Source organism: Erigeron canadensis, chromosome 1 (assembly GCF_010389155.1).
Source record: "Erigeron canadensis isolate Cc75 chromosome 1, C_canadensis_v1, whole genome shotgun sequence".
Taxonomy (NCBI): Eukaryota; Viridiplantae; Streptophyta; class Magnoliopsida; order Asterales; family Asteraceae; genus Erigeron; species Erigeron canadensis.
In genome coordinates, this window is record NC_057761.1 from 31,290,554 (window position 1) to 31,318,417 (window position 27,864).

The 27,864-nt window shown below is 36.8% G+C and overlaps 3 protein-coding genes across 3 annotated transcripts; all 3 read left to right on the forward strand.

Annotated features, from left to right (window-relative positions):
- The first annotated feature begins 10,060 nt into the window (after positions 1-10,060).
- Positions 10,061-11,128, forward strand: LOC122589854 (secreted RxLR effector protein 161-like). The gene has a single exon (XM_043762176.1). It carries the CDS (start codon positions 10,337-10,339, stop codon positions 11,126-11,128), a length of 792 nt encoding a protein of 263 aa, XP_043618111.1. The 5' UTR covers positions 10,061-10,336.
- A 3,145-nt stretch (positions 11,129-14,273) lies between these two features.
- Positions 14,274-14,907, forward strand: LOC122589863 (G-type lectin S-receptor-like serine/threonine-protein kinase At4g27290). The gene is made up of 2 exons (XM_043762188.1): positions 14,274-14,820; positions 14,903-14,907. The coding sequence occupies exons 1-2, from the start codon at positions 14,274-14,276 to the stop codon at positions 14,905-14,907; spliced, it is 552 nt and encodes a 183-aa protein (XP_043618123.1).
- Positions 14,908-14,958: 51 nt separating this feature from the next.
- LOC122599505 (G-type lectin S-receptor-like serine/threonine-protein kinase At4g27290) lies at positions 14,959-20,704 on the forward strand. The gene is made up of 6 exons (XM_043772034.1): positions 14,959-15,546; positions 17,219-17,385; positions 18,678-18,885; positions 18,980-19,217; positions 19,330-19,480; positions 20,230-20,704. The coding sequence occupies exons 1-6, from the start codon at positions 14,970-14,972 to the stop codon at positions 20,518-20,520; spliced, it is 1,632 nt and encodes a 543-aa protein (XP_043627969.1). The 5' UTR covers positions 14,959-14,969; the 3' UTR covers positions 20,521-20,704.
- The last annotated feature ends 7,160 nt before the right edge of the window (positions 20,705-27,864 follow it).

The following is a 27,864-nucleotide window of genomic DNA, read 5'->3' on the forward strand; positions in this document are numbered from 1 at the left end:
CTTCATTGTGTTTGAGAAATCTTCAAAGGGCGGGATATTCACCCGAAGGGGCTTCGTATACTTGTGTAGTAAAATTGCTCAGAAAGAGGTTTTTTGAGAAATGTTTGACAATCAATAAGGGTTGAAGGTCGGTGACTATATGCGGAGGGGGTAAAAGTGAAATAAATATTTAGATTGTTTTGAAAGGGTTTGACCGATTTCAAAATTTTAAAAAAAAAGATTCACCTTTCCCTAAATCTCTCCCACTTTCTCTTCTTAACTTCGCCCTTTGTGCTCCCTTGATTTCGCGTTTCCAGTTTCAAGGGTTTTCAACTTCAATCAACATTGTCCCTTCTATTTCTTCATCAGGTAATTTATTTCTTTTTATTCTGAAATTAACTAGATGTCGAAGGTAGGGATAGAAACAACTTTTTCCTCTATTACTCAAAAACAATTGGATGGGTTTGCAAATAAATGTTTTCCGAGTCATATTGGTTCCTGTAGAATACCAGATCATGGTCAAAACATACTATATCCTCCCGACAGTTATATTCGCTTATATCTGAAATCCTTTTCTCATGGTAGTGTTAGGTATCCCTTTACCCCTTTCTTTCTTTCTGTGTTGAAATACTATGGTAATCACTTCTCCCATTGGCATCCTCAGGGTCACTCAAAAATCATAGCATTTGAGGTATTATGTCGTGCCTATGGGAGTGAACCATCGGTAGATTTGTTTAGGAAGTTTATGTATGCTTGTGATGCAGGGGAATGGGTTACTATAACAACTAGGGCTAAGGAGAATTCTTGTTTTGTTAAGGGTACTGGTGGTGTAGATATAAGAGATTGGAAAAATAGGTTTATTTTTATAAGTGTTGACCTTTTGCCCCAAGATTATAGTGTTTTGGTAGATAAAAGAAACCTGAATGTGCTGAAAAAGAATTTAGATCTCGTTCCTGATGACGGGTATTCGGAGGTGTTATATAGGAATATCATTAAAGATCCCATCTTAGTTGTGTCGTACCCAGATAATGTCTTGTTCAAAGCCAAAGTCATCAGTACATTGCCTGCTGGTGAAGATGAGTTGGATGGTGAGTGGAAGAATTTCAATTTTCTTTGAATTTTTCGTAAATGACTTATGCACTCTGCTATGTTCTATATGTTTTGCAGATATGTCTTTTCAAAACTTCGTAAGAAAGGGTGGTCGTGCTGGGGAAGAGCCTTCCGGTTCTTCCTCACATGCACCATCCTCTGTTGATTATACTCCAAAAGTCGAAGAAAGTGTTCCTTTTAATCTTGGGTCAGCATTTGATACTCCTATTCCATCTCGGGGAGATACTGTGACACCTATTGATGTCAGTGATGAAGTTACTGTAACTGGTGGCCAAAAGAGGAAAGCTAATGTTACTGTTGAAGGTGTGGCTACTCGTCTTCGTAGGAGGAATAAAGAGGTGCCATCAACTGATAACACTTCGAAGAAGAAGAGGAAGGTTGCTCAGGAAAAATCGGGTGCTTATGGTAAGATTTTTTTGCCCTACTTTCTTATTTTTCGAGTTCCTTTTCTTGTCCTTCGTGTATGGTATATGATAGTTTATTTGTTTTTTCGTTACCTTCAAAGTTGACATTTGCCGGATGGAGACTAGAGATTTTGCTCAGCTTTACAAAGATCATCTTCATCAGAGGGGTGTGATGGATGCTGAGATCATTGTCCGTTTAAACCATCTGTTGGGTGTAGGATCTGAGGTAAAGAAGTTGTTAGAGGAGAAAAAGGAAGAATTACCGTGCAGATGCTATTAATGTGGCCATAGATAATTACCGGAGTGCCGAATTTCCTTTCGTCAAGAAACTTACTGCAGACCCCATGGCGTCGTTTGAATCACTTCTTAATATCCATCCAGAGAAGACTCTCCCTGTTTCCGTTGCTGTGCCAACCTCTGGTCTTGTCGTTTTCGGTACTCATACTTCTCAAGCTTAACCTGAGGATGTTTCACATGTTTGAAGTTTTTATTGAATCAACAATTTGGCCTGTGTGCCCGTTTTAGACAATATTTTCATATTGTGATGAGTGGGTGGTTTGTGTTGGCCACCCTAATTTATGTGCTTCTTGAATTTGAACAATGTTTAGGATTTTATTTGGCATTAACTTTAGGGGCACTTGCTCTTTTTGCTGTTTGCTTATTCGTTTTAGACCATTGTGTTGTACAGTCTTGAAGGATCTTCCTAAGGTGTTTCATATTTACATGGTCGCGAAGGACTTCCCTTCGTAGTTCCATGTTTTCGTAAGCCAAATGTATTTTGCATGGTATCAAAGGCAATCGCCATTTATTCCATGTCTTTTGTTTTTCGTTAGTGCATGTCTTATTGCGATAGATATTAATCTTTTATTCACAATTTGTGGGCTTTATGTTGTGTAGGCGTCCCTCATCACACATTTTTTTAGCCCGTTCAACATGTCTTTGTATGCATGCGATAAAATAGATAGAACGATAGGGAGCGACCCTTCGTAATGGTAGATAAGGTCATTATATAACCTAAAAAATAAAAATTCATAAATCACTATAGTGATTACATAAATTCCTAAAAACGAAGACTCTTATTAAACCTAAAAGAGCAACTTATCCACATTTACCATCTAACAAATGTTTTCTGAATTACCCTAAATTGGTCTTTGTTTGCCTTGTAGAGTACTTCTTCAGCCTGCGTTTTGGGAGTTAGGTGGTCTTCCTCCATCTTCATACTCTGTTCTTTCTCTACTCCCTTGGGTCTGGGTGTGCTTATTATTCCATCTATTGAGGCCTTGGTTTTTCTCGATTCTTATTCTATTATCACCCCTTTTCCTTTATCTCTTGCTTGACTCCCCTCTGGGGCCTTCTTGATTTGATTGACATCTTCACTGCTTGTTTCATCTTCCAAAGATACTTTAGTTACTTTCAATTGATGGGGAGGTAGCTCGGTATTGTTCATATAGCCCTGTGAAATGTTTTTTCCTCCTGCGAACCAATTTTAGCTCCAGTTTTTCTTAGGAGGTCGGACGCTCTGCTTAGCACTCTTTTGCAATCCTTCGGGTAGAGATACTCCTCAGCTTCAACTCTTCCTCTAAGAATATCCTGGTTGTCTAACCACGCATGCGCTTTGGCTCGTACCCTTAGTCAAATATTTGGCCATAAATGGGCTTCGGAATCCGTGGATGAAGCCTGAGATTCTGTGAGTTTCCGGGAGCATAGGCATCTTGTGGGTTTCCTTACTATATCTTGCTATGTAACTCCTTGTATCCTCACCTTCTTCTTGTTTTATGCTGTGGACATTAATGCAAGACCGGACTTGAGCTTCTCCTCTTCCGAAGTGCAGCTTGAACTTTTCCCTTAAGTCTGAAAAGCTAGAGATCGAAGCCTTTGGCAGGTTATAAAACCATTCTCTAGCATCCCCCTTGAGTACCCACTCGAATGCCTTGCACGATAATGAGTCATTCCATCAATACACGGTGGCCATCCACGTGAATTCTTGCAAGAAGTGTTCGGGACTGCCTTTCCCTTCGTAAGGCTCTATTGTTGCTGGATATTGCATGTCGTTAGGTATGGGGTACTTCTGTATCCATTCTGCTAACGGCGATTCTTCTATTCTGACTTCATTAGGAGAGAGTTTCTCCCTTTTTGTCAGAGCAACCTTTAGGGTAACCTGTGGGGAGAGGGTTGTATTCCATAAGCTGTTTCCAGGGTAGGGGGTACCATGGTGAATGTGGCACAGTAGCGCCTATTGTGGGGTAGCCTCCGGGGGTCCCATGCGAAGGACTAGTATACCAAGGAGGAGTTATTGGTCCGTACCCGTAGGGTAACGAAGGTACCCAATAATGATCTTCGATGCGCATCAATCCATCTTTATCATCTTCGTGGAAACCGATTGAGTTTTTCCTTGAATCTTCCAAAGATGATCTGGGGTATGCGGCACGTACTTCTTGCTTTCTGACACCTGGTCTTTTGGGGATACAAACGAGGTTTTTGGGGGTTTTGTAGGCTTCATCCTTCTGTCCTTCGAAATCCAATGCTGGGCCATCCCCTATATTGCTTTTCGCTTGTTTAAATACCTGAGGGATTCTCTCAATAACTCCGGATTTTCCATGAGCTGTTTCTCGTCTATCACCTCCAAGCTTTCTGAAGGTGATTCTTGCTGCTGACTTTTCCCCAGGGGTGGTCCTTTTTCCTTTGAGGTCAATTTTAGACGTTCTACCTCGGACCATCGGGATATCCTATCGGAAGGAGTGACAAACATAGGGGACGACAGTTCTTTCAATGGGAAAGGTTGATTTGTTCCGAAGGTAATTTCTTGAAGAATCGTGGATCCAGAAGCTTCTGTTCCGGTATGAGAAACTCCTGTGTTATCAGTCGACATGGTTTTGGTGAATCGGGGTAGTGGTATATTGTTGAGGTCCCACGGATGGCGCCAAATGATTGTGCACCAAACCGCGCCGAGGGTTACTAGATTGAAAGTCGTTTGGAAAGAAAACCTGAAAGGTTTCCTTGGGCTTGTTGGCGATTCCCTGCAGGTAGGTATTTATACCTTTACGCCAATCGGAGGCTGATGTTGATGATGATAATCAGATTATGATCCGACTTTCGTGATGGTCAGTCAATCGTGGTATTAGGGTTTTAATGACGATTGTTAGGTGAGATTACTTGAGCGGCTTGTGTGGTATTTATATGGAAATTCTTCTCCTTTGTAGAGAAGGATCTTAGAAGAGTCCTTGGGATTTTATCCCTACTTCTCCTCCATAGCACTTATCCACTCATCATGTATATATTCGATTTGCTTAATTTTAGGAGATATCTTTATCTCTTCCGAATTTGAATGACTTGATAGTATTTAACTTAAAAGAGATTTATGTTAGTCGTGTTCCTTGATAACTCCTTTTGCTGATGCCCTTCGTGAATAGTTTATCTTTCATAAGGAGTCTTTGTTTAACAAGTCCTTCGTATGGTCACTCGTGTTGGAATTTCGGATGCCCAAGACACATATTAAATTGACGTGGCTAGTATGTGATGATCCAAGTCAGGTTATACCCAATAACAAGTTAGACAAACACTTATGATATGTATTTATATGATATGATCTTTAAATAAATATCAATACTTGAAGCATTTAGGAAATGGGTTTCTAAATAAATGCACTTGAGAAATATAAGTAAATTATATGGATAATTTATTTTGAGAAATATGTGAATGTGTTTATTTGGCAAAATAAACACTTATGTGTGTTATGTATAATACATAATATGTTACATAAGGTATATAACATGTTATAATACATTTATATATTGTATAAAAGGAAAATGCAAGTGGATTTTGAGTTGGTGAGACCCATGTGGTCTCACCTTGTGGCCAGCCAACCCCACCCAAAAATGCACATGCATTTGCTTGTTTTACATAACCCACTAGCTACATTGGAAACACACAATTGTTACATGCATTTGCTATAGTGTTCTCTCAACTCTCAAGTGCAAAAACTCTCTCTTTTTCTTCTCTTGATTTTGGCACAAACAAGGCAAAAGGAGAAAGTTTTTTAAGTCTAAATCCTAGCATATTTGGGTGTTTGTTGGAGACTTGGGGTATGCAAGCTTGAGGTACTTCTATCTTGAAGACTTGGCCTTTCTAGGAACATCATCTTCTTCATATCAACCTTCTCATAAGCTTGGAAGAAGGTAGTCTTCTAAACACCCTATGGTTGTTATTTTGATTGTATGACATTCATATACATGGATCCTTATTGTTTGGGGTTTCTTTTATATGTTAAAATTTGATTTTAACTACATATAACATAATGAAAGGTTCATTTCTTCCGCTGCGTTTTTCATGTTTATAAGGAAAATATGACTTTGATAAAACCCAAAAGACCCAACAATGGTATCAGAGCCGGTTATATGGATGTATGCATCAAAAGTTGATTTTTGTTTGTGTATTATAGTGTCACAACTTAGCCAAAAGACCTTGTGATTGTTTGTGATATGTGGATGTGTTTGTATTTTATTTAATTATTCAATGGTTGTAATAGTTAAATAGGATTTTCTTCATTCATTTGGTTATGTAATTTTATTTATTTCATTTGGAATGTAATAAGTAGACTAGTTGCATTTTTTCTTGTAAATGTAATCTCCAAGAAGGCTTTAAAGAGTTTAGGGGCTGTTTTGGAGGCCAAAAGGAAGAGTGAAGAAAGACATTCAAATCACATCACAAAAGATTACTTGAAGCATTTGGATGCAAGATCAAGTGGGAGTTCATTGACATAAATTTTGTGTCACTTTGTCCCTTAGGTTGGGACCTTTTGACACACTTGTTTCGGCTAACAAGTGTGGTCAAATTAGTTGGCTAATGTTGTGCACTTATTATTATGTTTGTCATGTTTGTGTGGTTGTTTGATAATATTGTCATGTGGATGTTCAAAACTACAAACTAAATGACATACATAAAAGTTTAAAAATTGGTTTTAAAATTGACATTAACTTGGTAAAATAAAATGGTTTTTATTAAAAGTTAATGGCTACAATTATAAAAATGGATTTTATAAAAGAACTTTGAAATATGGATTTCAAAATTATCATCATGATACAAAGTTTTAACTAGAATATAAAAACTCAAACGACCCTTTAAAAACAAGTTAAAACGCCATCTTTTATACAACACTTAATTATTTGGGAACTCTTTGTAGGATAAAGGTCACCTAACTACCTTGAGGGAACTTATAAGTTAAGGTAAATTCATTATACTTGTGGGATAAAGGTCACCTAACCATTTGTATAGATAAATTTACATGTGTGTATAAGTGAGACAACTTGACTTGGAAGCCATGTGATTAGGGTCACCGAAGCATGGTAACCAAAGGCGTTGATGGGATTAAACATGCCGACTTAACATAAGATGTTAAAACCGATCCCATACCACTAGAAATTGTAAAATGTTACAATTGTCAAACGTTGACTACCTTGTTAATTTAAATAATGGGATAAAGGTCACCTAACCATCATTTAAATATAACATTGGATTCTAGATTTTAATTATTAATTGTCCATGAGACATAAAAGGGTATTAACAATTAAAATTTATATTTGATATCGAAAATACTAATAAAGACTTTGTTAATCTTGTAGATGGCCGCTAACAATCCAATCAACCCCAACCCAAACGTCCATAATTTTTCACTAAGATCCATCCTTGAAAAGGAGCGTCTTAACCAAAACAACTTTGTGGATTGGTTTCGTAACTTGAGAATTGTTCTCAAGCATGAAAAGAAATCCTATATACTAGACGATCCTATTCCCGATGAGCCCGAAGAAACAAATGTTGATGCCTACAATGATTGGGTTAAATATGTCGATGACTCCGTGCAAGTTAGTTGCATAATGTTGGCGAGTATGACTCCCGAACTCCAAAAGGAGTTCGAGCACCATGGGGCATACGACATGATTACCCAACTCAAGGAAATGTTCCAACAAAAGGCAAGGGTTGAACGCTTCGAAACGGTTCGAGCGCTTCATGCATGTCATATGGATGATTCTCAACCCGTCTCAACTTATGTTCTTAAAATGAAAAGCTACATTGATCGCCTCGAAAGGCTAAATTGTCCCGTTTCAACCGAGTTGGCTACGGATTTGATCCTCAACTCCTTATCTAAGAGATTTGAGACCTTCGTGTTAAATTATAACATGAACGGATGGGACAAAACCGTTTCCGAGCTCCATGGGATGCTCAAAACGGCCGAGGCTAGCATGGGAGGAAAGGTTCAACCCGTTCACATGATCAATGAAGGCGGAAAGAAAAGGGCCAACCCCGGACCAAAGGCAAATGTTGCTAAAGGAAAGGGAAACAACAAAAGGAACAACAGAGGAACAGGAAAGGCAAAAATGGATACTCCAAAAACGAAGAAGCAAAAGGTTGCTGTCAATGACCCATGCTTTGAGTGTGGGGAGGTAGGACATTGGAAGCGTAATTGTCCAACCTATCTCAAAGAGTTGAAAGCTAAGAGGGATGCAGGGCAAACCTCAGGTACAATATTTATGATATATATTGAGCTTAATACTGTTTTTTCTTACATATGGGTATTGGATACCGGATGTGGAACTCATATTTGTAATATGTTACAGGGGTTCATAAGAAAAAGGAACATCAAGAAGGGGGACATTAGTCTCTTTATGGGCAATGGTGCGAAAGTACAAGTTGAAGCCCAAGGAGACTATCTTTTGAAACTACCAAATGGTTTGGAAATTGTATTGAACAATGTTTTGTATGCACCTAGTTTAACTAGGAACATTATTTCAGTTTCCCGTTTAAGACATGTTGGATATGATTTTAAATTTGTTAACAATGATATCCATATTTCTATGAATGATGTATTTTATTTTAAAGCCATGCCTAGAAATGGTATTTATGAATTGGTTCATGAAAGCACAACATATGACAACTCAATGTACCAAGCTACCACCATGAAACTTAAATTAGATTTAAGTGAAACCTATATTTGGCATTGTCGTCTTGGCCATATAAATAAGAATCGCGTACTAACACTTCAAAAGAATGGTCTTTTGAAAACAAAATCAAATGATTCATTTGATGTATGTGAATCTTGTTTACAAGGCAAGATGACTAAGGCACCTTTCAATGGCACTAATGAAAGGGCAAAAGATTTATTAGGTATCATACATTCGGATGTATGTGGTCCTTTTAAGCCAATGACTAGGAATGGTGAAAGATACTTCATTACATTCACCGATGACTATAGTCGTTACGGTTATGTGTACTTATTAAAACACAAGAGTGAAGCTTTTGAAGTGTTCAAAATTTTCAAGAATGAAGTAGAAAACCAACTCAGCAAGACAATAAAAATTCTTCGTTCTGATAGAGGAGGTGAATACCTAAGTGATGCTTTTCAATATCATCTTAGAAGTTGTGGGATAATCTCACAACTAACTCCCCCTGGAACACCACAACATAATGGTGTGTCTGAAAGGAGGAATCGAACCCTATTAGATATGGTTCGTTCTATGATGAGCAAAAGCTCACTACCTCTGTCATTTTGGGGTTATGCCATAATCTCTGCTGCCCGAATTTTAAATATGGCTCCAACCAAGAAAGTGGAGAGAACACCTTTTGAAATATGGCATGGAAGAGTTCCATCTTTGTCATATTTAAAAGTATGGGGTTGTGAGGCTTATGTAAGACATGATACCTCAAGCAAATTAGAACCCCGATCCACTAAATGTATCTTTGTAGGATATCCTAAAGATGATTTGGGATATTATTTCTACGATCCTAATGAGCAAAATGTATTTGTTGCTCGAAAGGCTGAGTTCTTGGAGACTAAATTCCTTATGGAAGGAACTAGTTCTAGAACAGTGGAACTTGAAGAAGATCAAGAACCACTGACAGATACACACTTGGGTGACACTAGCTTTCAACAAAAATATGTTGAAGATGATCAAGGAGTTGATCAAGGCACACAAAACGTTCGCAGATCTGGTAGAGCTTCTTATCCACCTGAAAGATATGGATTTCTTATGGATGAATGCTATATGATGGTTTCTGATGAACCTACCACCTACCATGATGCAATGTCCAAATCGGATTCGGACAAATGGTTAGAAGCCATGAACGCTGAGATGCAATCCATGTATGATAACCAAGTTTGGGAATTAGTTAATGAACCACCAAATTCCAAAGTAGTTGGAAGTAAATGGGTGTTCAAATTGAAACACGATATGCATGGAAACTTGCTTACTTATAAAGCTAGACTTGTAGCAAAAGGTTTTACTCAAACTCGAGGGGTCGACTATGATGAAACTTTTTCGCCCGTGGCAATGCTAAAGTCTATTAGGATATTATTTGCCATAGCCGCTCATTATGACTATGAGATATGGCAAATGGATGTCAAAACCGCTTTTCTAAATGGATATCTTGAGGAAGATGTCTATATGGATCAGCCTGAAGGTTTTGTCGATCCTAAACATCCTAATAAAGTATGCAAGTTAAAGAAATCAATCTATGGATTGAAACAAGCATCAAGAAGCTGGAATCGTCGTTTTGATGAAGAAGTCAAGAAATTTGGCTTCATCAAAAACGCTGATGAAGCTTGTGTGTATAAGAAGGCCAGTGGGAGCATCATTACCTTTCTAGTATTATATGTCGATGACATTCTTCTATTTGGAAATGATATTCCAACCTTGGAAGGTGTAAAAGCCTGGCTTGGAAGTTGCTTTTCCATTAAGGATCTTGGTGAAGCCGCCTATATTTTGGGAATAAGGATCTATAGGGATAGATCAAGGCGCTTAATAGGTTTGAATCAAAGTGCATACATAGATAAAATCTTGAAAAGGTTCAAGATGGAAAACTCTAAGAAAGGTTTAGTACCTATTCAAAGAGGAACTATATTGAGCACTTCTCAATCTCCTAGCTCAAAAGTTGAGCAAGAGAAAATGAATGGAATCCCATATGCATCTGCTATAGGATCCATCATGTATGCTATGATATGCACGAGACCGGACGTGTCATGCGCTTTGAGCATGACAAGTAGATACCAGCAAAATCCAGGAGATAGTCATTGGATGGCTGTCAAGAATATATTGAAATATCTTAGAAATACTAAAGATATGTTCTTAATATATGGATCTGGTGAGGAGGAGCTCGTTGTAAAGGGTTACACGGATGCGAGTTTCCAAACTGATCGAGATGATTCTCGATCACAATCGGGGTACATATTCATTCTAAATGGAGGAGCTGTTTCTTGGAAAAGCTCGAAGCAAGATGTGGTTGCATTGTCCACTACAGAGTCAAAATACATCGCCGCCTCTTTGGCAGCACAAGAGGCTGCATGGTTGAAGAAATTCATTGCCGATCTAGGGGTTGTTCCTTCCATTCAAGAACCCCTAGAAATCCTTTGTGATAACGAGGGCGCAATTGCTCAAATCAAAGAACCTCGTGCGCATCAAAAGACTAGACACATTGAGCGGAGATTCAACTACATAAGGGATGAAGTTGAAAAGGGAAAGATATGTATTCGCAAAGTTCACACCGATCAAAATATTGCGGACCCACTCACGAAGCTCCTTGAAAGGCCTAAGCATGAAAGTCATACTTGTGCCATGGGACTTCGATATTCTAGTGATTGGATTTGATCTATTTTATGTATTTGGATATCGGAACGTTTGTATTTGTTAACACTTTTATATGAATATTGGTATTATGCATTTAAAGTGTGTTATGTTCCATTTTTTTTTGCATGTTTAAATCCATGAATAAATTAGTTATTCTAAATGTCCGTAGTCGATCATATTTGTGGGAACAAATATGAATGTAAGACTGTTATGAACTTGGATTGGTAGATGTTCAAAAGGTTTTCAATATAGAGCAATGTGTTGCTGCCAAGGTTCATAGATATTTGTGGGATACAAATATTGGACTGACCTGCACTCAAGCATTACTACATGGAATCTTTGTGATTGATCATAAGTAATCTTGATTTAAAAGGCGAATATCATTGTGTCCTCAGACCTGAGATACATATTGGGTCTTGATATTCACTGAATATTACACTTTGACTTGGTTCTTCGCTGTTCTGAAACATGGCAGTACATAAGGCTAAGCTCAGGTATGATATAAGGTGATTGTGAAAGACGTATGTAGTCGAAATGGGATTTGTCCCTCTTATTCGTTGAGAGTTAGATGTCTAAGGCCTGTTACAAAGTTAAATCAATAGAGAATGATCACTCTATGTCTCTAGGATTTAACATGACATCTGTGACAAAAGGAAAAATGATCGATTCACCTAAATCATTTCAAGTAGAGACTTGAAGGGGATGATGTTATTGAATGGCACTACGTCACACGTATTAGGGGTAGCAAACCGTTGTTAGGCGGTATTTGCTATTTGCGTCAATATTCTATGAATCTTGTGCAAGTGGGAGATTGTTGGAATTTCGGATGCCCAAGACACATATTAAATTGACGTGGCTAGTATGTGATGATCCAAGTCAGGTCATACCCAATAACAAGTTAGACAAACACTTATGATATGTATTTATATGATATGATCTTTAAATAAATATCAATACTTGAAGCATTTAGGAAATGGGTTTCTAAATAAATGCACTTAAGAAATATAAGTAAATTATATGGATAATTTATTTTGAGAAATATGTGAATGTGTTTATTTGGCAAAATAAACACTTATGTGTGTTATGTATAATACATAATATGTTACATAAGGTATATAACATGTTATAATACATTTATATATATTGTATAAAAGGAAAATGCAAGTGGATTTTGAGTTGGTGAGACCCATGTGGTCTCACCTTGTGGCCAGCCAACCCCACCCAAAAATGCACATGCATTTGCTTGTTTTACATAACCCACTAGCTACATTGGAAACACACAATTGTTACATGCATTTGCTATAGTGTTCTCTCAACTCTCAAGTGCAAAAACTCTCTCTTTTTCTTCTCTTGATTTTGGCACAAACAAGGCAAAAGGAGAAAGTTTTTTTAAGTCTAAATCCTAGCATATTTGGGTGTTTGTTGGAGACTTGGGGTATGCAAGCTTGAGGTACTTCTATCTTGAAGACTTGGCCTTTCTAGGAACATCATCTTCTTCATATCAACCTTCTCATAAGCTTGGAAGAAGGTAGTCTTCTAAACACCCTATGGTTGTTATTTTGATTGTATGACATTCATATACATGGATCCTTATTGTTTGGGGTTTTCTTTTATATGTTAAAATTTGATTTTAACTACATATAACATAATGAAAGGTTCATTTCTTCCGCTGCATTTTTCATGTTTATAAGGAAAATATGACTTTGATAAAACCCAAAAGACCCAACAACTCGGAGGGGTACATCGTCATTAATTATTTTTATAAATAAATAAAAAGAAAGTTGGAACCTAACCGTTATAATTTACGAGTATATATTGTAAAAAGTTAGGGCAATCAAGAACACATAAATTACTTAAGTTTGATAATCCTGCACGTGTCCGGAAAATTAATGTGATTAATTTAAGAATGGTGTTGGGGAATTTAGTAACAACTTAACTAACTTAAACCGAATATAAAAAATCTATGAAGACACGTAATCGCTTTCGGATTCAATCAATTTGGCGGTTCACCTAAACTATTCAATCGGATACAATCAGAGATTGATAAATTTTTGTGTGTTTTTGTATTTGAGAGAAAATAGAACCAGAAGAATAAAAGATATCGACCAGGATCAGATATAGGGATGTGTTGTTATACGTATATAGGGCCCAATAACTAACCGTTATTCTTAAAGGTTTCGCAATCGCCACCGAAAACTAAATTTTTCTGAGGGATTTTTACTAAATCTTAACAACTAGTTTGGACCTATTTTACTAAAATTCTCGAAAAGGGATGTAAACCACAAAAATGAACAAACTACAAGGACGAATTCTGCAATTAACATTAATTATAATTAAAAAAACAAAGTAACTTTCAATGTCGTTTTCCATGAGTTTTGGTCCCAATACCGTCTTTTACGGTGTATGGGAGAGGTTAAGATGCAGACAACCTTATCCTTACCAAGGTTTAAGAGGCTCTACCCTAAAAAGTAATTATAATTTTCCATGAGTCAATTAGTAAATGCTTTCATACCATCTCAAGCAGCTTGCACATTTTTGTCTTGCGTTGTGTTTTCTATATTTCCGGAACTATATAAGATCTGTTATACATCCCATACAGTCAAAGACCTTGCAACTAAGGGCTGAAACCGATGCCTTCAAGCTCACCTAACTTGGTTCTTGTGTTGTGACTGACACTCTACCAAATCCATCAATTCTTGGATTGGTAACAGTTGATCATCCATTATGACATCTTTAGCGTATGACAAAGAATGGAGATCATTGCATATAATGGTCCCATAAAGTTTTAGTATTATTTACGATTTTACGGCATTATCAATTAGTACCTGAACCGATTCTCATAGATACAAGTTTTCAAGATATTTAAATAGTTCATCATTAAGATACAATTCAGTAATTCAGAAAATTTTGACAATGCTAATTATATCTTAGTTGGGAAAGTTATTTTATGGCACCAAAATGGGAAGTTATTTTGAGTTAGAGGGGAAAATTTGGTTTTGTTAGGTCTGTTTCTTTCAAACTTAATAATTATATGTCGAGAATTCTTCTATAAATACTGCTCATTTCATACATATTTAGCATTCAAACCATTTATTCCCATACATCAGACTACATATTTGGCACTCCAAAGTCCAAAACCATATATTCATAACCATTTCAAACCATAATGATACTCTCTTCCGTTATTTTCTTCTTTCTTTTGCTAACAACTTCTTCAAGCTCAATAGACACAATAACCGTGCATCAAAACATCACTGATGGGGAAACCATTTCGTCTGTGAATGAAAGGTATGAGCTGGGTTTCTTTAGCCCTGGCAGTTCAAAAAACCGATATCTTGGGATATGGTTTAAAAACACGACACCTCTTAGCGTTATATGGGTTGCTAACAGGGAGACTCCACTTAAGAATCACTTAGGCACGGTCAAATTGGACAGCCTAGGACACTTGTCTATTCTCGATGGTAGAGGTATCGTCTATTGGGCATCCAACTCGTCGGCACCCAGATCATTTGTTAAACCTATAGCACAACTCTTGAGTACGGGCAATCTAGTGATCAAGGATGAAGTTAGTCCCGATGAGGACGACTTCATTTGGCAAAGTTTCGATTACCCTTGTGATACCATTGTATCAGGAATGAAAATGGGCAAAAATCTTATAACAGGAAGAGAAATGTATGTGACATCTTGGAAAAGTGAAGTGGATCCATCCCTGGGTGAGTATTCATGGAAGTTCTTAATGGTTAAGGATAAATACCCTCAAGAATACCTGTTGAAAAATTCTGTCATGTTCTCAAGGTTAGGGCCATATAACGGCGATGAGTTTTCTGGTAAGATAAAATATAATTCTTTAGACAAAGATATTATGGTTCTGAACAAGGAGGATATGCATATCCAGTTTACACATTTTAGTACTCTATACGCATTAATGTTCAAACTGACTCCTGGTGGTAAGATTAATGTTTCCCATCTACTTATGTACAATCATAAATGGATACATGATGCCATCTCACCAAATGATAAGTGTGATGATTATGGACTTTGTGGCCCATATGGAATCTGTACTTCTGCAACTCCTCCTTATTGTGAATGTATGAAAGGGTTTGAAAAAATAAGTACTCCAAACGAAACGAGTCCTGGAAATTGGACTAGTGGATGTAGAATTAGTAGACCCTTGAATTGTGGGCTTAGAGACGGATTTCGTAAGTATTCAAGCTTGAAGTTGCCCGACACTCAGAATGCCGTCTATAACAGGAGCATGAGTCTCCAAGAATGCCAGGTCGCTTGCACGAATAATTGCTCTTGCACCGCTTATGCAAATCCAAACATCACTGCAGGTGCACTTGGATGCTTGTTATGGTTTGGTGATTTGATTGATGTTCGAGTGTACCAAGAAATTGGACAAGATCTTTATGTCAGAATGGCTGCCTCTGAACTACTAGGTAAGTCAATACATTACCAATATATTACATTACTTTACATATCATGTTAATTTTGAATGTTAACTATGAATTTTTCTTATGTTCATTACATTTGAATCGCTCCTTATTCATTATAAATAACTTTATAAACTGAACACCTTCATAGAAGGGTTGATAGGGAGTTGGCTATTAAGGTCCCTCTTGTGTGTAGATTGAGGGTTTGAATCCTGAGGATGGTTGTCCTCCTGGGTACATTTTCTAGGATGAGAACAACTAATTGTCTTGCCGTTTAAAAAAAAAAAAGAAAAGGAAAACTACTTAACGATCTTTTTATTTTTATAGGTCATGTTCTGTTATAAGAAAAAACTATTTTTATTTATCCATTTTCAATTATTAAGAAAAAGAAAAGGATTTTCTTTGAAATTTCTGAAAACATGCTTAGTTTTCAAGTGGAAAAATTTTCAACTTTTCTTTATGAAAAATAGTTAGCAAATAGTACCAATGACTTTTACATAATGTAGACATGTAGTTATAGACTAGAAAACTGAATTATCTGTTTAAATGGAAAATATATTCTAGGAAACCACATTGGAACACGTCTTATATTTTCCATGTTTCCTTTAAATGTTTTAATTTCTATCCTAGTTTTCCAAGGGTGTTCTTGAAAGTTAACTAATCAAGTTAGGATAATCTTAAAGGTCGTGATCCAAGTCACGTCCAGCAACGACGATAATTAAAACATTATTGATAAAAGCACACGTAAAACCTTGGCGGCATAAAATTTATAAAACGAGAATTGTGAAAGGTAGAATAAATCTCTGAAAGTTTTTCTGCCATTTCCAAACAACTGGTACTCTTATCGTATCGAGCATTTATTTTAAAGATCAGTTATATGGACATCTAGCTAAGGAACAAGATTTAAAAATAACTTTAAAAATCTCTTCCCGTTTTCTAAAGCTAAATTAACCATAAGTTAACCATATGCTTTTTCATACTCTTCAAGATACATATCTTTAATTGTTGTTCAATTACCCAGGTTCATAATCATAACTTTGACTACGTTTAATATGTTTAAACTTTGGAATATTTCATAGATATCCATTCCAAGCTCCCTGGAAAGAAACGTGTAATCATCACCGTTACTTTGTCAATATCAGCTGCTTTCGCTGGCTTGATATTAGCCCTCTATATATGGAATAAGAAGATTCAGAGAAATAAGAAGATTAAAAAAATGTCAGATGTGGAAAGAAGAGGCAAGTAATCGATATAGTTAAAATAATTAATTAAATATTAGCACTTTGTAGCCAATTGGTTGGTGGCTCATTGGTAAGGTTTATCACCTTAGGAAAAGCCACCAAGGTTCAAATTTCACTTCCTACATTTGTAGAAGTGGATTATTAGGGGGGGTTTGGTTTCGAGAGTAACTGCTAATTACTAACTACTAACTCGTTGTTAAAAAAAAAAATTGCTAAACAAAGCCTTTAGGGCTTCACTTAACGTGCATAAAAAAGATTGTACATTTCTATATCAAAAGGCCACCCCTGAATTTTATGGTAAGTGTACAACTAATTAATGCACTTTAACGAAAGCACTTAGGGCTTCGTTTAGCAAAACCAAAAAATATATATATATATATATTAGCACTTTGTGATCATGTTATATTTTCAGAAAATAAGATCTTTTTCAACTTTAGATTTGATAGGTAGGCCAGGAAGAGCATTTGAAATAAACAAAAAGTCAAGTAGCATGAAAGAAAATATAGAGTTGCCATTATTTACCTTATCACAAATATCTGAGGCTACCAATAAGTTCGATGTCAAAAACAAGCTCGGAGAAGGTGGGTTTGGTCCAGTTTACAAGGTAAGTTTTCTATTCAGAAGCAACACAATGACTTCGGGTCAATTAATTTTAATTTAGTTGACTTTTATGAACGAACCTCACTTAGAAAAAATGAAAGTGAAATATCTACTTATAATCAAATGAGAAGATTTTAGATGTGTGCAAACAATAATAGTATTTTAGATTCTCTTCATCTAACAGTAAATAAATAAAATGGTTGAATTTCTATATTGGAAAAAAAAACACAAAAGGATAGTTTTATAAATAGATGAAAATGTCGTATTTGTACTTTGTATTTTACGGCTACAACTAGCGATGGTAACGGGCCGGGTATAGTCCGAATATATTTAATCCCGAACCCAGATCCGGACCCAACGAGTACCCATTTATCTACTAACTGTTAGGTAATGGGTATCCTCACGGATAATCGGAGATCTGTTAACATATTTATGATTTTTTGAAATTGATTCACAAGCAACATATATAGTCAAACATGTGATACTTACGTATAAATGTATTAAAAATAGTAAATTCATAATACTAAGACGACAATATATTAAAAATTTATAACTGTAACCAAAGTCTTTCATTCACAATGAGCCTAACAGAATGAAGAATTAATAAATTTCATGCTCTGATTGTATAGATATATATTTCTAATTACTCAGTATATTAACTCACTTGGCACTACATAGCTTTATATACATATTGGAAATAGAAATATTAATATAATGTTAACATATATGGGTCGGGTATACGGGTTCGGGGCAGGTTTCGGGTATGCGGATTTTATACTAAAACCATCCCCGAACTCAAACCCAAACCCGTAAAAAAAACTAGTATATCATCCTCATCCCCGCCCCTAGACCTGCGTACCCGGACCAAAAATGTCGGGTTTCGGTTTTACCCATTGGGTACGGGTCTTTTTGTCATCCCTAGCTACAACTATATATATGATAACATTTTAGTATAAGCACTTTCGAATAACAATCACGAAAACACTTAAAATATGCTTTTGCATCTCAAAGTCATGCATGCATTGATGCAAATTTTCATTATCAACTGAAATATCAAGATTCATAAATTTGATATGGATGCATAAAACAATAAGTATGATTTTTTGATTAATTGGATCAATGTGTTGTTAATTACGTACTTAATTTGATAATAATAATTTGATTATAAAAACTATGTAAATTTTATGGACGTATAATGCATCATATATGGAAAAAAAAAATCCCGTGGTCCATTTTTGTATTAAAGATGAATGTATGTTGGGAAATGTATATGCTAATAACAACATTCTTCACCAGGGCATGCTAGAAGGACAAGAGGGTGCCGTGAAGCTACTCTCGGCGTCATCTCGACAAGGATTTGACGAATTTAAGAATGAAGTTATATGCATTGCTAAACTTCAACATCGAAATCTTGTAAAGCTCTTGGGATATTGCAATGAGGATAATGGGACCATTTTAATCTATGAATACATGCCTAACAAAAGCCTAGATACTTATATATTTGGTTAGCTCTTTTTCAACCCTACAAATGATTAATTTATGATAATGTGTAAAAGTAAAATACATATGCATGAAGTAAGTCATTGTACATTGAGCAGATGAAAACTTGAAGCCAAGACTTAGTTGGTCACAACGCTTCCATATAATTTGTGGGATCGCTCGAGGTCTTCTTTATCTTCATCAAGATTCCCAGCCTACAGTTGTACATAGGGATTTAAAAGCAGGAAACATTTTACTTGATCTTCAGATGCGTCCAAAGATATCTGACTTTGGTTTGGCCAGAATGTTTGATGGACAAGAAAGTGAAGAAAATACAAAGAGAGTAGTAGGAACTTTGTAAGAACCTGTTAACTCAATTGGTATTTTTTATAAACATGTTGATACTTTATGCAAATTAATGTCTCGTATATATGTTGATTTGAATTGTCCTGGCTTCAATATAATTTAGGGGATACATATCTCCAGAGTATGCGGTGAATGGTGTCTTCTCGACCAAATCAGATATTTTCAGCTTTGGAGTTTTGGTATTGGAGATTGTGAGCGGAAAGAAAAACAGAGGTTTTGTTGATGAAGATCATAACGATAACCTTCTTGGTCATGTAAGTGTATTGGTTGTGATGTTATTACAAGTAAATGAAAATGGTAAAATTAGGGTAGTTATTGTTAACCGATTTAGAATGGTAAATCCTAGCTACAAACATTATGTCTAGTATTTCTATAGTATAGAAACAAATATAGGTCACAAAAGTAGTATATATTGAATCCCATATGGTTTAGTCAAAATTAATGGAACCCAATTCATAACCATGGAAGTGAATTTATATATGAAATGTTATGAAGAATACATTATACAATTGGATCAACAAACAAAAAGTTAAAACAAAAACTATAGCAAGGTCAAGAACTATAAAAACATTTACATTATGTGTTATATTAAATCTGATTATCTAGATTCACGCTGTGACTAGTTATGAAAGGATTAACTACTCACATTATATTTTAAATAATACATGTAAAATAAAATAACTCCCAATACACTTTTTTACGAGTTATAGGTCTTAATACCCCCAAAACCATTTTCCAAGACATATAGAAGGTTAAGATGTAAACAGTCTTACGCCAGCTACTTAAGGTAGAGAGGTTGTAAGGCCGTAAGGGTGCTTTCAGTTCTACCTAAGGTAGAAAAGAAACACCAACTTTGCAAAGAGTAAGGAGCGAACCATTAGCCTTTATCTCTAGAGGCAAAGGTGTTATTTAATTAGAACTAATGACTTGATCAAGACAATGCTTGTTACATTTGTAACTTTTTAATTAGAATTAATTTGAATTTTTACTTTAATTCGTATAGGCATGGAGACTTTACAATGAAAACAAGTCTCTTGAACTAGTTGACACATGTTTACACAAGTCTTATTCTGTTTCTGAAGTGGTGCGATCAGTGCACATTGGCTTATTGTGTGTACAACATCAAGCAGAAGATAGACCAAATGCACAATTCGTGGTTGATATGTTGGACGGCGAAGGTTCATTACCTTCTCCAAAAAAACCAGGTTTCTTTGTTCAAGGAAGTGAGATCGTATCCAACTCAGTTCTTCATTCAATTAATGGGTTAACATTAAGTCAGATACATGGTCGATAAGGAACTATTTGAACCACATATGTAATTCTTAAGTGGTGATATATTTGAGATTACTATATGAATTTGTATAAAACATATGTATAAAACTAGATTTGAATCCAAGACCATAAAATCACCCTACTATCAATTCATCCAATGATGTTTGGACCTCGTTCTATGGAAACATAATTCGTTTCCGTTTTCTCCAGATAATCCAAACAACAAACCTGATTAGCATGCATCCAACTAGTCATTGTCTCTGCGCATTACTACGGAACATTTTTTTACAGGACAAATTTTTGGATACAAACAATATATGCATATATGTTTATGACAAATATTCAAAGCCATATTAAAAAAAGGGAAAAATCCAAAAGAGGGTAACCTTTTTACTTAAAATTTCTGATTAGGGAATCTATTTAATTTTCGTCTATTAAAATGATTTCATTTTTAAAATTTTGTCAATAGAGATAATAACGTTTGTTTTTAACGCCAAAGTTTCGTTAAGTGCTACGTCATTAATTAAAAATATTGAGATGGACATCTGACTAGATAATAAAGATAATGTCACGTCATTATTTATTACAAGACTTTGACCTTTAACCCCAACCTTAACATTTAATCTATGAAATTGACATACAACCATATCATTATTACCAACCAATAAGTCATTAGTCATCAAATGCTTACAGTAGGATTACAAACTCTATCGAGCCCATCGACCAATCTTCTTTTAGCTGATTTTGTTCTATAACACCAAATCTCAAAAGCTTCACTCAAATCGGGATACTTAACCGAGTCCCCGCTCATCTAATCAGCTTTACATGAATCTTTAGCCCAACAACCGCCGTCGACATCGCCGGCGGTGCTCCAACACCACCACCATCAATTACAAGGAGGAGCTCTGGTTGATAATAATAATGGTAATAATAATGATAATACAGTGAGTCATCAAGATTCATTGCAACAATAGAGGTTTAATATTGATGGGTGGATCAATATGGTGTTGGGTTGGATCTAGTGGGTTTAGGGGAAGTGGGTTTAACCGTTTAACATAGAGATAAAAGAGGAAGGCCTCTGGGTTCTAGGAAGAAACAGATGGATGCTCTATTCAAAAGTGAGATGCAATTGTTGTGATTGACTTTGATGATTTATAGTGTGTGTATATATATATGTGTGTGTGTGTGTGAATGTGAATTTTTATAATTGATATAGAAAATAACCCCTAAAATTTAGGGTTGTATTGTGTTGCATTCGTATGTATTCTTTTTCAAAGCTTCATAATATGAATTTCCGGCGATGCTCCGGTGGTGGCAACGTCGGCCGACAGTGGTGGTGGCCGGATTCTTCAAAGGGAGAAAGAGGTGTGTAGTGAAAAAGAAAGAAAGCTATAATCTAGTCAGATGTCCATAATGACTTGACAACCCAAGTGGCATTTAACGGAAGTCTGGCGTTAAAAACAAACTATATTACCTTTATTGAGAAATTTTTAAAAGTAAAATCCTTTTAATAGACGAAAATTAAATAGGTTCCTCTTATTATGAATTTTGAATAAAAAATGTTACTTTTTTATGGATTTTCCCTCAAAAAAAAAGTAGCAATAATAAAAACATGTATAAGAACAATTATAATAAGATGTTGTTAGAGCATCTCGATATTATTAGTCTAGGGTTATCCTAGTTCTTATAGTTAGAGGGTGTTAGGTGTAACTTTGTCTTTTATATATACTCATTGTAATCTCTATCGTAAAATACAATACACAATTACTTTTTTATTATTAATTTGGTATCACAGCCAGGCAAATTACAATTGCCGCCACCCTACCCAAATCTGCCGCCACCCCTCCCAAACCCTACTCACACATCCATATCTCTGCCACCCTCATCTCGTCGGCCATGGCTCTCCTAGCGCAGTTCACTACTGCCGAGAAAGCATCCAACATACATCATAAGTTTGCTTTTACCCTTAAACCAAACAATTACACTAATTGGAAAACCATGCTTCAACCTTTTCTTGAATCCACCAATATGTTTCCTTATATCGATGGTTCTATTCCATGTCCCTCACCCACCATCAATGTTCCCACTTCTGGAACCGGTGAAAACGCTCGCCCACCCACCACTCAACCTAACCCTAATTATGTCAATTGGCAACATAATGATGCCCACATCAGATCTATCCTCATCGCTACAGTTTATGAAGAATCTTTTGTCTACGTCAAAGGTACAACGACCAAATAAATTTGGGACAACTTGGAACGGGGTCACGCACCCCATACTCAATCACGGGAGTATACTCTTAAATCTCAGCTTATGAGAATTGAGATGAAGGGTGACAAAAACGATCTTCAAAATATTGGTAAAGCCCTTGATGAAAACGACCTTGTTATGTTTATTCTTACAGGTCTTCAAGAAGAATATAATGGATTAAAATCCAATCTTTTGGGTCGTGAAACTCCAGTTTCTCTCACAGATCTCCCTGCCCTACTATCTGATCACGACTTCATGCTTCACAAACAACCCACTGTTGCCGCCACTCCCTCCTCTGTCTTCAGCTCCATTTTCGGCGACAACAACCTTCCGGCAGCCTCTCAACAGCCGCCAGAAGCCTCTCCACAGCAGCCGTAGGCCCAGCTTTTGGCTGTTCAACAGCTTGCTTCACAACCAGGTTACACCCTAACCCCCTCATCTACATCACAGGCTTTTTTCACAAATCGTTCCACTAGGGGTCGTGGAACTGGGTCATATACTCGAGGTCGTGGTGGTCGACAAATAAGTAATCGGTATCCCTCTAGAGGTTATGGTCCATTTGAGTGGGCTTCCCAAACTAATCAAGTTCATGGTCATTGCAACCGCTGCGGCATTGGACACCTTCCAAATGATTGTCCCTATCGTGATCCTTCTACCGATCGCACTCGATCTCAAGCCAACTATGCTGACAACAGGTCTCAATCTTCCAGCAACACTTGGTTTCCTGACTCAGGGGCCACAAATCATGTGACACCGGACTTTACTGGCATTGGAAGTTCAGAACCATACAATGGCTACGACTCCCTTCACGTTGGTAATGGTAAAGGTTTGCCTATTCTTCACGTTGGATCCACAAAAACTTACTCACCTTCAAAAACTTTTTCTTTATCTAATATCCTACATGTTCCTGAAATCACATACAATCTTCTTTCTGTACAAAAATTTTGTTTAGATAATCATGTCTTTTTTAAATTTCATCCATTCTTTTTTTGTGTAAAGGACATATCTACACGCACTACCCTACTCACGGGTCCAAGTAAGAATGGCCTTTAAACCTTGACTCTACCGCGATTTCATCATCTACCGAAGACAACTTTTTCTGCCACACGTGCTCCCGCATCTATTTGGCATCAACGTTTAGGACATCCTCATCATCGCATTTCGCAGTTTATGTTAAATCGTTATTTACTTCCTGTTTTTGATAAATGTTCAAACACAATTTGTTCTTCTTTTCAATCGGGAAAATCTTCAAAATTATCTTTGAATAAATCTTCTTTTCGTAGTCGAAATGTTGTTGATCTAATTTATTGTGATGTATGGGGTCCTGCACCTGTTCTATCTTTTGATGGTGACAAATATTTCATGCTATGTGTTGACCATCATTCTAAGTTCATGTGGATTTTTCCTTTAAAACAAAAGTCAGATGTTTACAACATATTTAAACAATTTGTTACCATGGTTGAGCGTCAGCTTAATACTAAAGTCAAAAATGTCCAAACTGACTGGAGGTGGATTTCAAAATCTATCATCATATTTTACATCTCTTGGCATTGTTCATCGACGATCATGTCCTCATACCAGTGAACAGAACGGGATCATTGAGCGCCGACATCGACACGTCGTTGAAACCGGTCTTGCTTTATTAGCACAATCATTTGTTCCTCAACGATTCTGGCACTTTGCCTTTGATACCGCGGTTTATCTCATCAACCGCATACCCTCCACCTCAACCTCTCTTACATCTCCTTTCGAGCACATTTATAAACGTTCTCCCGACCTTTCATTCCTTAAAGTGTTCTGGTGTCAGTGCTTTCCATATCTTCGCCCCTATAATCCTCACAAAATGGATTTTCGGTCCGCCCCTTGCAACTTCCTTAGTTACAGCCCAGTACACCATGGTTATCGATGCCTCGATCCTTCCGGTGATCGCCTATACATTGTTCAACATGTTCGGTTCAATGAGGGCCATTTCTTCTTTGAATCGAAGCCTTCTGTTTCATCACCATCCACTCCGGATCCCTATTACTCTTCCATGGATATTACTTCCATACCCTTCATTCCCACCGATCCTCCGTTTGCTCCATCTCCGGATCCTCAGTCCTCCCAAAACGCACCATCATCTATCACTCCATCTTCGTTCGATAATACTGTGCCTACCCCCACCACCACTGTTCCACCTACCGTACCTTCCACCGCTCCTCCCAACGTGTCGGACCACCAAACAGCTCCTCCTACTTGCTCTTGACCTTCAAATCTTCGTCAAAATCCTAAGAAAACATCTCGCTTCGATCCCTCCGCCTTTTCCTCTACCGTTGAATCGCCTCTCATTCCCGACAACCACCCACCACCGAGCTGACCACCTTTACTGCTGCCAACAAATATGTTGAATGGCGTCGTGCCATGGTTGATGTATATTCTGCTCTAGTTACTAAGGGTACATGGTCTCTTGTTCCCCCAGTTCATGGGGCTAATGTTGTTGGTTGCAGGTGGGTATACCGCATTAAGAAAGATAAAACTGGGGCACCTACACGGTACAAAGCTCGGCTTGTTGCTAAGGGTTTTACACAAACTGCGGGTGTTGATTATCGGGAGACATCGCATTAAGAAAGATAAAACTAGGGCTCCTACACGGTACAAATCTCGGTTTGTTTCTAAGGGTTTTACACAAACTGCGGGTGTTGATTATCGGGAGACCGTTAGCCCTATTGTTAAAGCTGCCACAATCCGTATTGTTCTTTCCTTGGCAGTTACAAGGCAATGGTCTTTAAGACAGTTGGATGTTCAAAATGTTTTTCTAAATGGTGATCTTGAGGAGACCATTTATATGAAACAACCTCAAGGCTTTGTTGATCAGACTAAACCTGATTATGTTTGCAAGCTTCACAAGTCTCTTTATGGGCTGAAACAGGAACCTCGAGCCTGGTTTACTAAACTTACTACTACATTTTGTCATTTGGGCTTTCAAGGATCCAAGACTGATCCCTCACTCTTCATTTACAAACGTGGTACGGTAGTTCTTTATCTTCTGGTGTATGTTGATGATATTATTGTTACGGGTAACCATCCGACGACCATCGATTATGTTATTACTGCTCTCAGCTCAGAACTTGCATTAAAGGATATGGGTGATCTAGACTACTTTTTGGGGCTTGAGATTGTTAGACGAGGTCATGACATCCTTCTCTCTCAAAGAAAATATTTGTTGGATGTTATTGATCGTGCTGGTTTATCGGGTGCTAAACTTGTTCCTACTCCGATGAGCAGTTCCACTGTTTTATCTATTGATGATGGACCTTTATTTTCTGATCCAGCCAAATACAGACAACTTGTTGGATCTTTACAATATGCTACATTAACCCGTCCAGACATCACATTTGCAGTTAACCGGGTTTGTCAATTTATGCATTCTCCCTCCAAGAATCACTGGTGTGCGGTTAAGCGTATTCTTCATTATCTTTTTGGCACTGTTCATTATGGTTTATTAATTCAACATAAGTCTGGCTCCACTCTGCATGCATTTACTGATACATCCTGGAATAATTTGGTCGCCTATTCCGATGCAGATTGGGCTGGATGCCCGTTTGATCGTCGTTCTACCGGTGGTTTTGCAATTGACCTTGGCACCAATCTTGTTTCTTGGATGGCTCTCAAGCAAAAGACTGTTTCTCGTTCTTCTACTGAATCTGAATACAAAGCTGTTGGGGATACTGTTGTTGAAATCTTATGGCTTGAGTCTTTATTGCGTGAACTTGGTTTTGCAGCTACCTCTCTTCCGATTTTATGGTGTGATAACTTGGAGCAACCTACCTCTCTTCCAATCCCGTTTTCCACGCACGTACTAAACATGTGGAAATCGATTATCACTTTGTTCGTGAGAAGGTTGCTCGGGGAGGATTACATGTTCGGTTTATTTCTACTTCGGATCAAATTGCTGATATCTTCACGAACTTTCTGCTGATAGATTTAATTTTCTTCGGACCAAGCTGCAGGTCGTTCCCCGACCTCAGCTTGAGGGGGCGTGTTAGAGCATCTCGATATTATTAGTCTAGGGTTATCCTAGTTCTTATAGTTAGAGGGTGTTAGATGTAACTTTGTCTTTTATACATACTCATTGTAATCTCTATCATAAAATACAATACACAATTACTTTTTTATTATTAATTGATGTTGTATGAAAAGTATAAAACAAAGCAATAACTATATTAATGCAAATAATAATACTCTGATGACGGTGGCGTAATCTAGTATATTGCTTAATGTTATATGAACGTAAAATGTCACGATGATGAAAATTATTATATATTTAAAAACTTTATATATAACGAATCGGAGGAAAATAATCAAACCAATGTTTAAAGGTAAAACCGTAAAAATGTAAAAAATGTTTGAAAGGAAAACACAAAAACATAAATTTTGATGGGGGCAAAAGTTAAAAGAAAAAAATTTTAGAGGACAAAAATGAGCAAAAGAAGACGAGTTAAAAGATTCTGGACTTCATGTACACAAAGTAATGGATGCAATTGTTAAAAGATACAAACTTTATAGGGTAAAAATGAAAATTAGTAAAAATAAAAAGTTATACGTCATGCATAAAACCTTGTACATTTGATATTAATTTCTAGTGTGTATATATATATATAAAATTTAGCGGCGTTGCACAAGAACACCGTCGCCGACGTCCAAAAGCGCGGTGGGGTGAGAATGAGTGGTGTGACCACGCAAAAAGGTAAGAAATCAGTAAATTGGTGACAAGTTTAGCGACATACTTTTCTATGTTACTAATTTGCAACGGAGTTGGCGACAATTTAGCGACGTTTACTTCAAAATATCGCAAATTGTGTTGTAAATTGTATCGCATATTTGCAACATCTCCAATGCGTCGCCAACTTTGTTTGAAATTTTGAGACTACATACACCATGTGTCTAACAATGTCGTTAATTTTTGCGATGTACTAAAGCGTGTCGCTAGCCGTGTCGTTAATATCGAGACACCCCAAACATGTTTGTAATTGCGTTCCTAAGTTTGAGACGTCTCCAAATGTCTCTAATCGTATCGTGTCACTGAATTTAAATGCCTTGAAAATTGAAATATGTCCAAACACTACAACACATACCT